The sequence below is a fragment of the Corvus kubaryi genome, unplaced genomic scaffold, assembly GCF_017639235.1.
Source record: "Corvus kubaryi isolate FWS band 111438036 unplaced genomic scaffold, C.kubaryi_AGA036_p1.0 37322, whole genome shotgun sequence".
NCBI lineage: Eukaryota > Metazoa > Chordata > Aves > Passeriformes > Corvidae > Corvus > Corvus kubaryi.
In genome coordinates this window covers 6439664-6456050 of record NW_024581101.1, presented here as the reverse complement: position 1 = coordinate 6456050, position 16387 = coordinate 6439664, and the positions used below count along the sequence as shown (strand labels likewise).

At 50.3% G+C, this 16387-nt stretch overlaps 1 protein-coding gene across 2 annotated transcripts in view; it reads left to right on the top strand.

Annotated features, from left to right (window-relative positions):
- PCDH19 (protocadherin 19) overlaps positions 1 to 15569 on the top strand; it is a 58172-nt gene extending 42603 nt beyond the window's left edge. For both annotated transcript variants that reach the window (XM_042029292.1, XM_042029291.1), the window contains exon 5: positions 10792 to 15569. In XM_042029292.1, coding sequence (XP_041885226.1) covers positions 10792 to 11381 — 590 coding nt within the window. In that variant the 3' untranslated portion in view covers positions 11382 to 15569. The remainder of the gene's footprint in view (positions 1 to 10791) is intronic.
- Positions 15570 to 16387: the final 818 nt, after the last annotated feature.

Here is a 16387-nt window from a genome sequence, read left to right as displayed (position 1 = left end):
TCTTGCCTGTGCCCGCCCCAAGGAGCCTGGAGCTGGTCGGTGAAGGTGGTCTGGTGTCTGTGCCCTGGTGGGGTGGGTGGGAGCAGCTCTCTGGAGGAGGCTGTCACTGGTAGAGCACTGCTGTTTAGCAACCTGCTGCCATTTCTGCTTTTCCATCTCTCAGGTGCCTTTTCCACCCTCATTATAATTTTTTAGGGCTCTAATTGGCCACATTTTGTGCTGTCACCTTTTTTGCTGTTCATCTGAGGTGCCCAACTGGCTGGTGCCTCTCTCGAAGCCCCCGTCTCTCATCCTTGCCTCTTCCAAGCCTGGCTCTTAATGGCACACACTGAACATTAGTGCATTACCATCCCTTTTCCAAGAACAGTCTCCATCCACTCTTCTCTCGTCCCCCAGTGCCTCATCCAATTTAATTAATTATACTTAGTATATTACGCATCCTGTCAAAGTTTTTCCTTTCCGAGGTTTAATGGTTTTTTAATTCTAATGCATGCTGCATGTGTAAGTGTTTTAGCAATGAGGCGAGCGTGCAGTGGCAGAGAGGCAGCATTACATCCGTGTGCCGCAGACAGCCAGGGTGGATCCCTGTAGAGAGGCTCCAGTGGAATTGCTGCAGGACCGTGCTGCCTGCCTTCCCTCTGCATCCCCCATCTCGTGCTCAGGGAAAATCAGGCTGATTCCATTGCAGAGGGGCATGTTTGGGTTGAACCCACTCGCTTGTGGTGCATCTCTGTGGAACAGGAGCCCGGCCGGCGGCTCAGCCCCAGCACCGGCTGCGTCCTCTCTGCGGCTGCAGCCCCGTGCTGAACTCCAGTGTAATGAACTTGACTCTTCTCGTGCTAACTCTATGTGAAAGCACCAATTACATCAGTCATTTCAGCCTTGCTTTATCCCTTTGAAGAAGGGCGGTGTTGAGGATGCGGTGGGGACTAGAGTAATCAGGTAACGCCGGCTGGGGCTGGTACCTATCGCTCTTTATTTCCCAGTGACACTTAAAAGGTTTGGTCAGGAAGGTGGTTCAGGAGGAATGACTTTGTGGGGTCTTGTACTGACTAGCTTTGGGTGTTTCCAGATAAAACCTGCTCAGACTAAGAGGGTTGTGGGTTGGTGGTTGTTTTTTTCTTGCCTGTCAGTGTCGCAAAGTGCCTAGGTTTTGAAAATCCAGCTGGGCTCTGTCTGTCTCTCACACCATCACTGGGAGCAACGATGCTGTGGTGCAATTTAGCTGACAGCGCCATGTACCAGGGCCAGGAGCCAACACAATCCAGCCTGACCTCGGGGCAGTGCTGCAGGAATGTGCCTCGGGAAACCAGAAATCCTTGGAGTCAGCGCCGGCAGAGGCTGGGGCAGAGCCTGCTGTGCTCCAGCAGCGCTGGAGCAGCCCGTCCTGGGGAGCAGGGGCCTTCCACCTCTGCACTGGAGCCGCAGTAAGGGATGTGTGGGAGGATCCCAGCGTGCTGTGCAGCCCCTCGTGCAGGACTCAGAACCACTGCCCAGGTGCCCATGGGTTGGCAGCAACTTGGCCGGGAGGGCTGGAGCTGTGGAGCCGACTGCTTTCCTTGCAGTGCCTGTGCATGAAAATACTTTCATTTTCCATTCTTCTTGTTCAGCCATCTCCCTGTGGGGTTGTTAACAACCCCAGACATACTGCAGGACTCGTTGACCCCATGGTTGTGGGGCAACAGAATGGGATGGGGTGGGACAGGATGGGACCCCAACTGGATTGCTGGAATTGTGCTTGTTTGTGACTCACAGGTAATGTGGTTTCCCCAAGCTTATAATGAGGTTTTAGATTTAACTATTGAATAGTAATTTTATGTGCATGTTTATCTGCCCTCTGGATTAACGAAGGTTAATCTAATTGTCAGAACAAAGTTTCATCTAATTAAATGGACCAGATTCCCAGACTTTGGCAATTCTGTCATCTCTTCTGTTGGCCCAGGGGCCAGTGTAACCTACAGCTGGCATTTCCCTGGCATTGCCATTATCCCTCGTTGGTGTGGAGCTGGAGCCTGCTTTGAGCCCTCACTGTAGCTCCGTGGCCATGCAGAGAGAGCAGGAGTGTCCCTGTGAGTCATGGTGCTGTGTCAGGCACTCCTGGGTGCCGGACAATGTAGAGCAGCTTTTGAAGACCTGTCCCTGTGGCTGTCCCAGATCCCTGTAGGATTTTCTGATGCGCCCACTGCCCTAGGCAAACATCTCATTGTGGTACATCCCTGTACTTCAGAGTAAAGATCCACCAGCATGGAAAAACCCCCATGTTCATCTGAAAAAGACTTAAAGTAGCGCACCAGGGAGGGGATAATGCTGAGCTCCAGGGTGGAGGCATGAGAGGTCAATGTCATGATGAGAGATGGCCAGCAACCAACATTTCGGTTTCTTAAGAAAAGGCGAAAAATTCCCTAGCTCTCTCTTGACAATGGGGAACGCCCCATCGTGCTGGGAAGCCTTCCAGCTCCCTCCACTCTTCAGAGCTGCACACTTTTAGAAAGTACAAAGAGCTTCTCATAATGTTTTGCCTTGTGGGTACGTCTATGATTAATTCCGTGCAAGCATTACTGGTGCAATAACAATACTGGAGGTCCTAAAACTGAAAGAGGAAACACATTTGGCTCGTACTTCATACACAATCACTTACACTTAAGCTATTGATAGTTGATTGGGATCTGTAGACTGCTGGGCTGGTGCCACTGGGTTTCTGAGCGCGTTCAATGGCTGGAACAGACAGCAAGGCTGTAGGTTTTGGCAAGCTGTAGGTCTCATTAGTCAGGCTGACTGTATCTGACACGAGAGATTCCCATCCACCAAGATGAAGCTCACTTCCCTAGGCTTTGGCTGACGTCCCAACAATATTTACATGAAGGACAACAGAGGATCAGTGTTAGATTAAGGCTGTGAGTTTCCAGTAGGCAGACAGTTAAATATTCTATTGAAATACTCTTTTGATTATTTAGATAATAATGAAGTTTGTGCATGTCCTTGAGAAATCCGGGGAAAGGCAGTTGTTTTATGCTAAGCATGCAAAGATGTGTTTAATCTTGATAATAGGAGTAAATTATGTATCAGCGTTTATAACCTCTACTCCTTTATTTCTCACTTGTTGTGTGGAGCCACCAGAAACCTCGCAGGGAAGGGGCAGCCGTGCTGGGCGGGTGGCAGGAGGAGGGGGCAGGCAGCATCCCTGCAGCACCCTGGCCTTTGCATCCCTGCGGGAAGAGGGTCAGGATGGGTTGTTCTGTTTTGTCCTGGCTGAGGGAGGTGCTGGTTAAGTAAGACATTAACCATGAGCCCCCCTGAGGAGAGGGAAGGGATGCTGCTCCAACAGGCGCTGGGCCAGGAGCTGGCCCAGTACAGACATCCAGGCATTGCTTCTTATCTCCCCCAACTGTAATTTCTGTTCGGTTGGATTTTTATCAGAATCACTGAGTTGCCATTTTCTGACCGATGCCTAATTTTGAATAGGACAGAGTAGTAATTCGATTTATTGCTGCCATTGGAATGCGGCTGCCTGGCTGGTCCCGCGTTACCCTGACAGCATATGTGAATTTGCTTCGTCTGTGACAATAGCAGAGAACAGCAACCTTTGGATTAATTTGTTTTAGCGACTAAAGTCCCATTAAACGGAAGGCAGCTGGTGTCAGAAGCATAAACGGAGACAAAGTTTTGCTCCCAATTGTGGGAAATGTGTTTAAACAGACTAGAAATGTTTCCATCTCTGCAGGGTATAATATACTCAAATGGTTGCATTAACATGAAAAAAGTATAAGAAAGAGTGTATTTAGGACAATCCCTCTGTATCCAGTGCTAATGAAATTGAATTCCAGTAATGAAGTCGAGGGTTGTATTCTGCACCGTGCAGGCGGTGCAGGAGCTGCCATCAGCATTAACAGGAGCGGTGCTGAGCAGTTGTGGAGCCGTGGTGGCTCGAGATGGAGGAGGTCCATCAGAGCCCAGAGTGCTCTCCTCTCGCAGGGCTGGATCCTGCATCCCAGATCAGTTAGGATGCTAATGAGCCCTGGGTGGAGGGAGGCATGAGTAGTGGAGTTTCGGAGGTGAAATCCCCGCCGTTCAGGGGCCAGCACGAGCTCCACGGACCACTTAAGAAAAGGATTAATTGGAGTTTAAATGGTGTGTTCTGCTGGCCTTCTGTAATGGAATTAATTTTTCCTTGTGAATGAAGTGGGGATTGGCCTGCGGTCCTGGATAAAGGGGAGCAGCCAGCATTAAATTGCATTCCAGCCCATAATACCTTCTGGGTCTGACTCTGCTGTAGTGCATGGCATACCCACACACCAGCTCCTCCTCCTTCTGGTGATCACCTTCCTTCCCATAGCCTGCTTCTCATCCCAAAGGCATCAGCATCCCCAGAGGAAATCCTTCGCATCAAGTCTGTCCTTCCCCTCTGGCGTGCAGCACCCAGGCACCCAGCTCTGTCTGTCCTCAGTCCTCTTTGATAAAACAGGGACAGTTCTGCAGAAGAGAGGGAGTTATTAATGGCAATACAGAGCAGGGGAAGAGGTGAATGGGCCAGCTCTTGGCTGGGGTAAATCCATGGGAGTCCTCAGCATTTCCTGGGAGCTGTCTGTGTCTGCAGCAGCTGGGAACGAGCCCCCTTGCACACCTCCATTGACCATTCCAGAAGCACTGCCCATGAGCTGCATGCAGCCATGGGTCCTTATCAGCAATTGCCCAATAAATTAATCTAAATCACAGCCCTCATTCCATTAAAATAATTCCAGTGCTTTGTCCAAGCACTGTTGACCTTCTGTGTTGGGACAGACAATCCAGGATTAAAAATACAGCATTTTTAGCTTGCATAAATCCCGAGTAATGGTGAAAGAGAGGAAAAGAAAGGCTTCTTGTTGCGGTAAAGAGCATTTGTCACTGTCCCTGGTTATTAGTATCCTCTGAGCATTGTGGAAGGGAAGCCACGCCAGGATTACATTGCTGCCTTGACTGGAGATTTCTTATTAGGAAAGGCGAGGAAGGCTCTGTAAAGCCCATAGGTCAAAAATATAATACACTATTCCCCACCTCTTGTTTCCTGATATTATGCTATTAGAGGAGATAAGGGAGAGGTGCAGAGTCTTAATTTACAAGCAAATGATGAACCATGGTTGGGGACTATTTGTATTTTGCTGGAGCTTATTATTTTATCCTGAGTGTAATGCGGTGGATCGCTGGCCCCGAGCCGGGAACAGCCACTCCTGTTGGGGTGGAGGGAGAGTGGGCTCCACTGGTGTGCTGAGGGTGCTGGGTGCTACACAGGGGCTGGGGGACCAGCCTTGCACCTTGTGCATGCACCCCTGAAAAAATGAAGGTGCTGGAGTTGAAAAGAAACCCTGAAGTAGCTGGAAGAGAAGTGTTAAATAATGCAGTTGCGCATTGTCCATGAAAGATGGCTAACCATGAGTAAACATCCACAACAGTGTTTGATCCCTTCGTGTTTACTATTTATTCATATTTATTATTCATAAATTCTGTCACAAATGTTGGGCCCGCACCCCAGTGAGACATTTGCATTTTATTTTAAGTTTGACTCCCCCCCAACCCCTCAGTTTCATGAACTGAGATTTAATGATTTGCTTTTGCACATTGCTCCTGTGCTGGCTCTCCCTGGTTCTCTTCTTGTTTCAGGAAGAGATTTCTAACATGGCAAAGTGATATTTGAATAGATTCCCCTAAGGCAATCAATTTACTTCTAATTTGTCTGGAACTAAGCTTTTCTTTGTTGCAATGAGAAAGGATTGAAACTGCTGTAAAATTTATTAGCTTCCAGGAAGATTTTGAAATGAATTTTTTAATGATCGTGCTGTTTGCTGTACCCAGGAGCAGTGTCATCGCGATTACAGTATAATCATACGGTTGCTGAAGAAACACCGAAATGTGGAGCTAGAGCTAGGCTCCTGCACGAGGGCACCTGTGGCACTGCCCAGGTGTGGGCACCACGGCCGGCGCTGCCGCAGGGCTGGGGGCTTTGGGCTGGGGCCGCTCGGCACGGCGCTCGCCCGCCTGCGCATGTCCCAGCAGGCTGGGATTCTTCCAGTCACTCTTTTTCTCCCCTTATTTTTCATTTTCAAGCAACTCCTCCGCTCCTCTTCTTTGCTCCCCATGTAATAGCACAAATGAGCTCTACTCACCTCGGCAAAGCTGCTCTGACATGGATTGGATTGAACTGAGCGGCTGTTTGGAAATGGAAACTCCAGGGACTATTGTCATCGCCCAAATTGCACCTTAGATTGTGTAACAGCACATGTCATCTGGCCATTTATCAGGAATATTACATTCCCAGGCACTTGCACCTTGCTACGATTTAACTTTGTCTCTTTGGCCAGCGCTGCAATTCCACTGGAGATAATTCAATTGCTCTCAGAGCTGAATGGGCACCTCACGCACCCGCTCCGTGGTGCTCTGCCGCAGGTGCGCACGTGTTGGGCAGGAGGCTGGAGGATTTGTGCAGCATGGACATGCCTTGATCCCTCCTTGTAATGAGGGAAGAGCCTGTGCTGTGTGGAGCTGGAGGCTCTTCAGCTCCAGTGCCCACCACGTGTCCTCTGCCAGCTCCTCCTGGGCTCTGGCTTTTGGGCATCCATCCTGTCTCCCTGCTCCTCTGACCAAGAGCTTGCACGGTGGGATTGGGAAGTGCTGAGGGTCTTGGCTAGGTGGAGGATTTTTCTCTCTCCCACCAGGTCCCCCTGCAGCTGCTGGTCCTTGGCTGCTGCTGCCTGGCTGGGACCCACAGCAGTTGCCTTCGTGCTGGTGTTCTGACTTGCAAGTAGAGCTGTGATTTGAAATGTGGAGCTTAACATGGATTTTGCTTTACTTGTTGAGGAACATACTTATTCCAGAGGTGGCTGTGGATTTTATGTTACTTTGTATTTGCTATGCGAGAACTTATGTTTAGTAATGACATACTTTTTCCTGCCAAGTCTGACTTCAGGATAACTGCTCACCTCTTGATGAAAAGACTTCTGCCAGGACGTTTTGTACCTGGGGAACATTTTAAAAAGTGACCCTGCCCTAAGGTGCTCTGAAACAAGGTTCTGGATTTGTGTTGGGTGAGGGCAGTCTGGCTGAAATATGGGTATTACTGCAGTGGGACCTGCACGTCGCTGGCACAGCCACTCCCATGTAGGGCTCCTGCCCTCGGGCGAGATGCTCAGCATCTCTCTGGGCCACCTGGGTGCTACAGGGGTGTCCCCACAGCCTGACTGGCAATAGGACTATCCCCTCAGTGTGTGCAGTCCTCAGCTCCTTAGGACGCCCAGCCCCGGTCACGCCCTGGGCCATGGTGGTCTCCATCCCAGGGCTGTGGTGTTCTCGGTTCCCAGGCCGTGGTGTTCCCTAGCCCCAGCCCATGCCAGCTGGCAGGTCCTTGCCAGGCTGGTGCGTTGGGGCCCCTGGGGACTGCGTGTCAGGATAAGCTGCTCACTCCACGCTCACCCAGAGCAGTGCCAGAGCTCGGTGGCTCTCACCCCACTCTGCCCCTCCGTTGTTTCCCCCTTCCTTTGCCTCTCTCCTGGCCCGGTCAGGCAGCAGTTTCACTCCAGCCTGCTCAGCCCCCTGCCATGAGCACAGGGGTGGGGAGCTGCCTGTTTTGGCTGCCAGGCACTCACCATGTCATGTGTGTGTGGTAGTTATTAACTGGGCTTTGCTCCTTGCATCAAGAACATTTTATTAGTGCAGACAGTAATGGTTGTATTGACTAGGGCAGGTCTGGGGCTGTAAAAGAATTTCCTGTTGTCCTATTTCTGATAGTTAAAGACAGAGCAGTACAGTAATGTGAATGTGTATGTGTATGACCGTCCTGGGTGCTGTCAAGGCTGGCTGAGTCAGACTGAGCTGCAAAGGGCAGCACCAGGAGCGTGCCTGGTGGCTCCCTGCCTGCCTCGGCTTGGGGCGGGAGGAGGATGCAGAGATCAGCCCTGGGATCAACCAGTGGAGGAGCCCAGACCCTGCTGTGCATGCCTTCTTTGCATCTGGGGTAGCAGGGGAATGGTGTTTCTGTGTATCCTTGTTTTTACGCCTTGCTTGTGGCGTAAAAATAGTATTTTATATCAGCTACAGGGCTAAGACAGTGATGGATGGGTGGGTAGCTGAAGGTCCCCATTCTGCCGTGGAGAAGAGGCTGCTGCGTGGGGCTCTGTGCTGAGCCTTGTGTCTGCTGCCAGGTCAGGGCTGTTCTGGGCAGCCCAGACACATGTTGTCCCCGAGAGCAGGGCAGTTTCTGGCTGCAGGACATGGTCTCAAAGCTGAGATGTGTGCTGAGCACAGAGGCAGAGTGACGGAATGTGCCGTGGAACTACCTGTTGTCTCAGCTCTATGGATGGTGGTGACTTTTGCCCCTCTGCCTGTCAGCCTGGCCTCTTTGAGACTTGTTAACATTCCCTTCCTAATATAAAAGATTGAAACAGTATAATTTAATGTAATGCTTTTCAGCTCCTCTCCTCCCTGCATTTCAGTTGCTGCTGGTGCGAGTTCTAGACAAGCATCGTCGTGTCCAAAGCTGATCATCTCCCTGGCAGAGAGGCACCAGGCCAGTGCTCCTTAATGAACTGCTCTTAAAGCACAGGTCCCTTTCTAGGCTTTGAGGAGTATCCACTTGCGGTAACCAGCGAAGTCCTCCAATTGTTTTTAACTGTGACATGTGCCAGTTTGGAATAAATGGGTCAAGGCAAGACAAACCCGCCTGTGCTCCCCCTTGACTGAGGTTTGCCTTGGCTGTGGTGGTCGGTCCCATGGATTTGGGGCTGAGCCGTGGTGCTGGGCAGGGCAAGTGAGGAGCAGCAGCTGCCCTGTGCCTGTGCTGGACCAGCCAGCCCAGCACGCTCCCAGATCCAGCCTTTCATGTTTGTGGAGATGCTGAAGTGATGTGTGCTCCAGCAATGCGCCCAAGGTCACACAGCACAATAAATCAGTGTCTCATCGGGGATGAGAATCCAAGATATTTCTGTAGCCCCTCTGGCCATTACCAAGTCCTCTGCTATCACAGCCAGACTACACAACTCTGTATGCCTGTAGCACCCTTTTGAAGTTAAGCTGTGGATAAATAGGGAGACAGCAACATTTTCTGGGCAATTCTCCTTTTTTTTTCCTTTCTGTTTTGCTCAAGTACTTGAAATTAACAGAATCAAAGTATAAGATCATGGGCTTTTAGAGCTTGTTGCAGGTTGTTCTGTGTGTAGGGCTCAGGGCATCCTTCTCTCAAGCTGCTGTAAAGGCAGCTGCCAAAACCCAGACTTCCTCCCCTCCACCCAGCCCTGTGCTCCACATCACTGGGTTGCTGCTCTGATGTAGAGAAAAAGCTGATATTTTACCCATATACTTTTCAATTAATTGGCTTTTTCTCTTAAAAAAAAAAATCCTTTCTTGGTATGTTTTTTGTTTTTTTGATTTTTTTTGGGTTTTTTTTGAGGTCTGCCTTTTACTCGTTTATTCTGTGTAAGTGTTAAGCTGCTCATATTTTGGTGCATTGTGTTATGTGCTGAGAATTTTTATCAGCTGCCCTAGTGCTCGCATGTGGTGGAAATACCAATGTGTCTGAGGAGCGGAGGTTATGCACACAGATGTACAGAGCATCAAAATGAACGGTTTGCAGACGGACGGGAAGGAAACCCAGGCTGAGTCTGCACCTTTGCCGCCTTCGATCCATCAAACCGGCCCCGACCGAGCGTGGTCTCGTATGGGTAATGGCATTAGAGCTTTAATGCTGCTCCGAGTGTGTGCAGGTTATGGGAGGAAGGAGCCACGTCTTTGCGTGGGGAGAGGTTGTGCTTTATGAGGGCCAGCTGCAATTACAAGCTCTTAGCAAATGAAGGAAAAGCTGAGACTGAAAAGCAGCCAGTATCCTGTGGTTTTCAGTGGGAGCCACGGTCGGATGCTCAGCAAAGGCTGGGGATGGTGAAACTGCTGAATTTGATTTCCAGCTTTGCACTTGGCTGAGCCTGGCTGCTTCCCTGGGCCCCATTGTGTCCATCTGTGATGTGGGGGTGAAGCTGTTCAGTCCCCTGGGACTGACTGACAGTGCAGGAATCATGCAGGCCCCGGGCACAAGGGTTTGCACTTGCCTGGGAACCCTTGGACCCAGTCATGGAGGGTCCTTGGAAAGGGTTAAACCACCCGTCCATATTTCAGCACTGTAAAGTGGTGTTGGGACAGCCCCAAGTCAAGTGAAGGGAACTTTATTGCTCCTGTATGAATAAAGCCCCAGCACTGGGAATGACACGTTTAATCTTCAGTGGAGTGGACAATCTTGGAGATTTATAAAGCCTCTGTTGTGTGAGAGGTCAGTGGGGATTAAGCAACAAGTTAAAACACACATACAGCAGAACCAAAAAGAACCTTCCCTCCTCCGCCTTTTCTTTCCTCCCTCTGTTCCTTTCCCCTCTCTGCAAAAAGTCAAGCTTAAATGTCACGTCAAACCAAGCTTAAAACATGGTGGCTTTTAACACTGGTCACTAAACCCAGGAACCACTGGCTCTGAGGGCTTGACACACGGACAGCCCTGTTGTGATGGATTTGCTGCCGTCTCTCCTTCCCCAGGCTTCTGTTGTGGTGGTGACAGGTGACACAGAACCTGTTGGAAATTAAAGTCCAGTCTGTAGAGCCTTAAAACCGATGGCTGTTTGAGGTACAGTCGCTGCTGTTTGGGGTAGGATCACCTCTGCTCGGGAGGGGGGCGAAGTGCAGCACCCGGCTCAGGGTGGTCTCCTCCAGCCCGGGCAGGCTGGCGGGTGTGGGCGCTCCCGGCTGGGCTCCCCCGTTCACCATCCTTGTGTTCTACCCCCACAGAGCAGAGCGAGGGGTTCCACTGCCGGGAGGAGTGCCGCATCCTGGGCCACTCGGACAGGTGCTGGATGCCCCGCGGCGCCGTGCCCAGCTGCGCCAAGTCCCCCGAGCACGGCAGGAACGTCATCGCCCTGTCCATCGAGGCCACGGCGGTGGACGCAGAGCCTTACGCAGACTGCAGCACAAAAAGGACCTTCGCCACCTTCGGCAAGGAGGGCAGCGAGCCCCCGGCCGAGGAGCGGCTCGCCAACCCCAAAGGCAAAAGAACGGTGGACTCGGCCGCCTGCAGCCCCAAGGTGAGCGGCGCCGTCCGCGAGGCCGGCAACGGCTGCGAGGCCGTCAGCCCCGTCACCTCGCCCCTGCACCTGAAGAGCCCCTTGTCCGGCAAGCCGGCGGTGCCGTACGGAGCCGGGCACTGCGCCGGCAGCCGGGAACGGGAGCCCTTTGGGAACAGTGGCCCTTCCCGGCCCACGGAGGCAGAGCCCCGCGGGGCGGACAGCGAGAGCAGCGGGCAGGAGGGCAACCCGCTCCTGCAGGAACGCCGGGACAAGGACTCGCCCGGCGCCCGGAGACTAAAGGACATCGTCCTCTGAGCAGCACTCGGCGAGAGGAGGATGAGGATGAGGGACCGCACGACTCCCAGCGCAGATTGTTTTTATTGCTTACCAATGGTTCACAGATTGCTGTATTTAAAAGCTTTCCCTAAATGTATTGTTTATAAATGAAGCTATCGTTAGTGTGACAATCCCACGTGTCTCGACAGGCGGCAGGGGTGTGCAGCCGGAGCGGAGGAGCCGGTGTTCGCTTTTGCCGGGAGGCGGCGGGTGGCGGGGGCAGAGGCGAGACACCCCCCAGGCCTCAGGAGCGCTCGGTATTCCCTCCTCGGAATTTATATATTTTTATATCTCAAAACAAAGATAAATTTCCATTCCTGGAAAGGATTGAGTGGCAAATTCCTTATTCGGACATCTTTAGTAACCACCCCGGCGGTTTTGTAGTGTGGACAAAGTAGCGGCTGTTTCTTGTGTGGGACTGTTCAAAGCAACAGTCGGGTGAGTTTCAGTTCCGATTCACCCAGCACGAGGTTGTTTGTATTTTAAGGTGTTGGTATTTTGCTATGGACACCCCTGCATTTATGAATCCTTTTGCTGTCACATACTTATCTGTACTATTATTGTATTTGATATTGCAAATTACTGTATGTCTAGTGATGGCAAAAGGCTTTCAGGCTTGAAAAAAAAAGAATAAAAAAAAAAATAAATCACAATCATCTTACTTAAACTTTGGGGAACCTGCAGTTTGCAGCCCCGGTGGAGCAAGCGCTTCTTCCGGCCCCCACCATTGCCTGCAGCCTCCCCTGGCTCCTGCAGGAAAATGACAGGGCATTATGGGAAGACGTTTTTGGGGAAAATCCTGCCTGGATTGCAATTGTCAGATGCACTGTGCTGAACTTTTCCCCTCATCCGTTTCTTTTGCATAATTTCAAGGCAATGCATGGAAAGGTTTTTTTCCAGAAGTTGGTTATTTTGGTTTTTTTCCAGTTCCCAGATTTAGCTATCCCTCGCCTCCAGTCATTTCCAAGTCAAAGAGATGGAATTATTTTAAGAGATCTAAATTACCTTCTCAATTAGACACACACACACTTCTAAGTCAGCGTTTCCTGGTCGTGATTACGCCAAGAGTGTGTATGTATGTATGACATCATGGCATGGATTTTAGACTGTTCTGATTTGTTTCTATCCCTGCATCATAAATAAGTATGGGATGAGCAATAGTGATGTTAATTTAGGGGCAGACAGGTGATATGTAACAACGCTACTAATTCAATTAATGTGCCTTCTTAATGGAGAAAAAATTAAAGCAATTCATTATTTTTTCTCATAATTAAGGACTTTTTTGTGTGGGTACAAATCTACTCATATAAAATTGATTTGAAAATTGAGCTACTTTAATAGCCATTTTGTAGAAGGGAGAGAGGGAAGGGATTCCACAGCTCTCTGCTCTCTTGCAGTGATGATTCCTCAGTGAGGTATGAGTAAGGTAGGAGGATTTCAGTTAGTGCATTATTACTATTATTATTATTGCTATTATTATTAACCCTTCACTGAACAGATTTTTCCTACCCTCAATAATGTTTCCTAGAATTTAAAATTGATTATGGAAGGAAAAATATATAGCTCTCGCCAATGTTTGCTGTACCAGCAAGTTGAAGTTAGTGGTTTCTAGAGAAAGAGTCTTTCTAGGCCTACATATCATGATAAAGTATTTGTTACTTGATTTATTTAAATGAAAAACAACAAGAAAACAAGTTCCAGTCATTATTATCCTCAAAATAAAATTAAACTCCAGCCATTTATTTCTTCAGGACAGACTGATCTTGCCTGAAGCCACAGACGGTCTGAGACAGGTCTGCAGTCATCCTGTTCCCCCTGCCACTTGCTAGGGCCAGGAATTGGGAAAGAATCAACAAAAAAACAGCTGTCTAATGAAATTTGTGATGCTTCCCTCACTGGTGTGATGACTACCTCATTCAGCTCCCATCCCACGCGTTAACATGATGTCCTGCATCCCTCCAGAGAGCAAACTGGGGATTTTCTCCCCTCTTCTGGATTCTGAGCCCATTTTTCAGGGATGTGTTGTTTCTGTTCCCGCCGTGTTTCCTGCCTGTGTACTGTTACTGCTGTCATTTATTTCTGGTTTTTTTTTCCCCAAATGTGTGTTTTATTGTAACACAAGCAAAGAGGAGAGGGGCTGACTCAGGGCTGTTGGAGTTACTGGGTGTTCTGTAACTATTAAGCTGAGTTTGTTCTGATGTTACCTGGTTTTGTCATCTCTGGGAGGTTTTTTGTGGGGGGGAAACTTCTCCCCTGTGTTCAAACGACTCCATGTGGCCCCATCACCACCCCACACCTCTGCTGGGAGGGGACCCAGCTTCCCCATAGCCCATCGTGGGGTGGGGAGCATGGGTCGCCCCCAGGTGCCCCCTCATCCTCCCCAGCTGCCCGGAGAAGTGCCGGCCGATAATTCCTGCTGAACGTTGCCCTCTGCCTGCGGAGCTGCCACCACCAGCCTGGTGTTTCGGATGAAAAATAGATGCTAACTGAAAAGGAAGAGAGAAAAAAAAAAAAAAAGAAAAAATAGAAACACTTCTCTAATTTACCCAGAGGAAACGTTCCTTGCCACTCTGAATAAAAGCACAGCCGAGAAAGAATGTGAAATAATTCTGTATTAAAAGGGGGCATTAAAGAGGTCAGTAAACCCTTATGCCTCCAAGAAAATCATTTAAACACCAGTTTTCTGGGCTGACCCAGGCTGCAGCGGGGGATGTGAGCGAGGGGCCCTTCCCTGGTACGGCCTTGCTGCGCAGGGCCAAGGCGAGACCCAGAGAGCAGCCCCGGCTTCGCTGCCTTGGCCCTCTCCAGAATATTTTGGTACTCCTGTCACTGTCCCTCTGTGTCACTTGAGATGAGTTCAGGCTCCTGGGCAAATTGCAGTCTCTTGTTTTTTTCCTACTTGCATCGAAACTGGCCATGCAAAAAATGTTCCGAGCTGCAGGGCGGGCAGGAAGGCTTTTTGGAAGGGTTCCAGATGTAATTATTGTGCTTTTTAATAACTTAAACCTGTCCTCAGATTTGGTTTAGGAAAAATCGCTGGGATCTGTTGGTTTCCTTCAGGCAAACTTGCTCTGCTCCCCTGTTTATCCAGGAGAGCAGCAAGCAGCGACGATTCTCCCCTGAGCATGACGAGGACCCCATCTGGAGCAGCTTTGGGGCTGGGGGCCGGGGGCTGAGCTCTTCCCTGCTCCCTTGGGAGCCCCGGCCTTTCCCACCCTTGAGGCTGCAGGGCTGTGCCGGGAGGGATGGTGGAGGGCTGGGGGGCACAACTGATGGCTGGAAAAATCCTCCCCCCCACCAAGCACTGTCTGCTGAGGTTGTTGCCGTTCCCTGTTTGTTGTGAGCTGGAGGTGGCCTGTGGATCACACTTCGTGCAAAAGTGAATTCCTTTCTTTTTTTGTTTTTATTTTTCCAAATAGGAAACAAGTTGCTTTTGTGAAGAGCACACTGTCTGATGAGTATGTTGAAATTATTCTTGGGGGGGGGGGGAGAAAAAAAAATCTATCAGTGGAAACACATTTGTCTGTCATTGGGGAAAATGGATGGTCTTGTTGCTACAGCTGCTTTTGCAGCTATGGGTAATCTCTGATCCAACCTGTGAGCTGCGGTACCCGCCGGGGAGAAGCCTGGCCGCCCCCGCTGCGAGCTCTGCTGAGACTGAGACGGAGCCTTCGCCGGCGTCAGCTGATGTTCAGCTGATCTAAGCTGGGGTAGAGTCTCCAGACACCCCTCACAAACTGGCTCTCAGCAGCACCCGGCCCCGGCAGCCCGGCGGGCAGCGGTGGCCGGGCGGCCGCGGGACTGAGCGCGGTACGTCTCGTCATGGTGTCTCCGTTGCCGAGTATATGAAGAATAAATTGTTGTATATGCTGATATGTATGTTATGTACATTTTCACAGTGATTGAATCATTGTAAACGACAAAATGGAAAAAGGAAAAAAAAAAAGAATCACCATTCTGTCTATTTTATGAAGATGATAAAGCAGCTTTATTAAATTATTATGATTCTGTTTCCAAATGGTGTACCTGCCACATTGGGATTTTTTCATCTGATGAGAACTTTGTTTTCCACCTAAATGTGATTTTATTTTCTCTGCTTTGAGCATCTAATGCATTTTAGTATTAAAGCAATTATTGAATAAAATGGAAAGTAAGTGTTTGGTTAAATATGCCTCAGTGGGTTTGCTTTGATAGGCTCCAGGTGCTGGTCCTACAGAAGCCAGCACACAGCTGGGTGCCACCCCAGCCCTGTTCCTGTCCCATGGCTGATCAGCTTGGGCACCCAAGAGGCTGCAAACCTCAGGGAGAGCCTGGTCCTGAGGAGGGGTCATCACCATCCCCACGGGTGACAGGGGCTGGGACAGGCAGGCTCTGAGCTCCCGTGAAACTGGGCACGGTGCTGGGCCTTTGCACTGCCACCTTCACCTTTGAGGGAAACACGGCTGTGAGAGGGATGAGCACGGGTAGGAAACACCTCCAACTCGTGCTTCTCCACTGAGGCATGGCAGAGAAGACTTATTTTTTGTAGTTTCTCAGGAGGGTGCTTTGGAGGAGATGGTGAGGAGCATCCACTGCCTCTGAACTAGCAGTGGTTCATGGACCGCATTTACACACGGAGCATCTGAGCACTTTGTGGCTACAAGGCCGAATGCCCCCCACAGGGTCTCTGGCTCAGGGTGACACCAAGGTGGAACTGGAACAAGAGCAGCAACATGGGAAGCCCTTTCTGTGGGGTGGGAAGATGCTTGAGCCGCACACCGAGTGTCATCCTGCATGACAGGGACACACAGGAACAGAGGCCAGCTGCAGTTAACCACACCTGGATGAGCCCCCGTCGCTTTAAACCAGCAGGGTCTGACCGTGTGGCCTGGGGTCAGCTTTGTCACAGGTGTGTGTTGGCACGGAGAGCACAGGTGATGGTTCACAGCCAGCCCGGTGCCAGCACCTGCAGCCTGTTTGCACTCTCATTAGTGAGTCATTTGGCA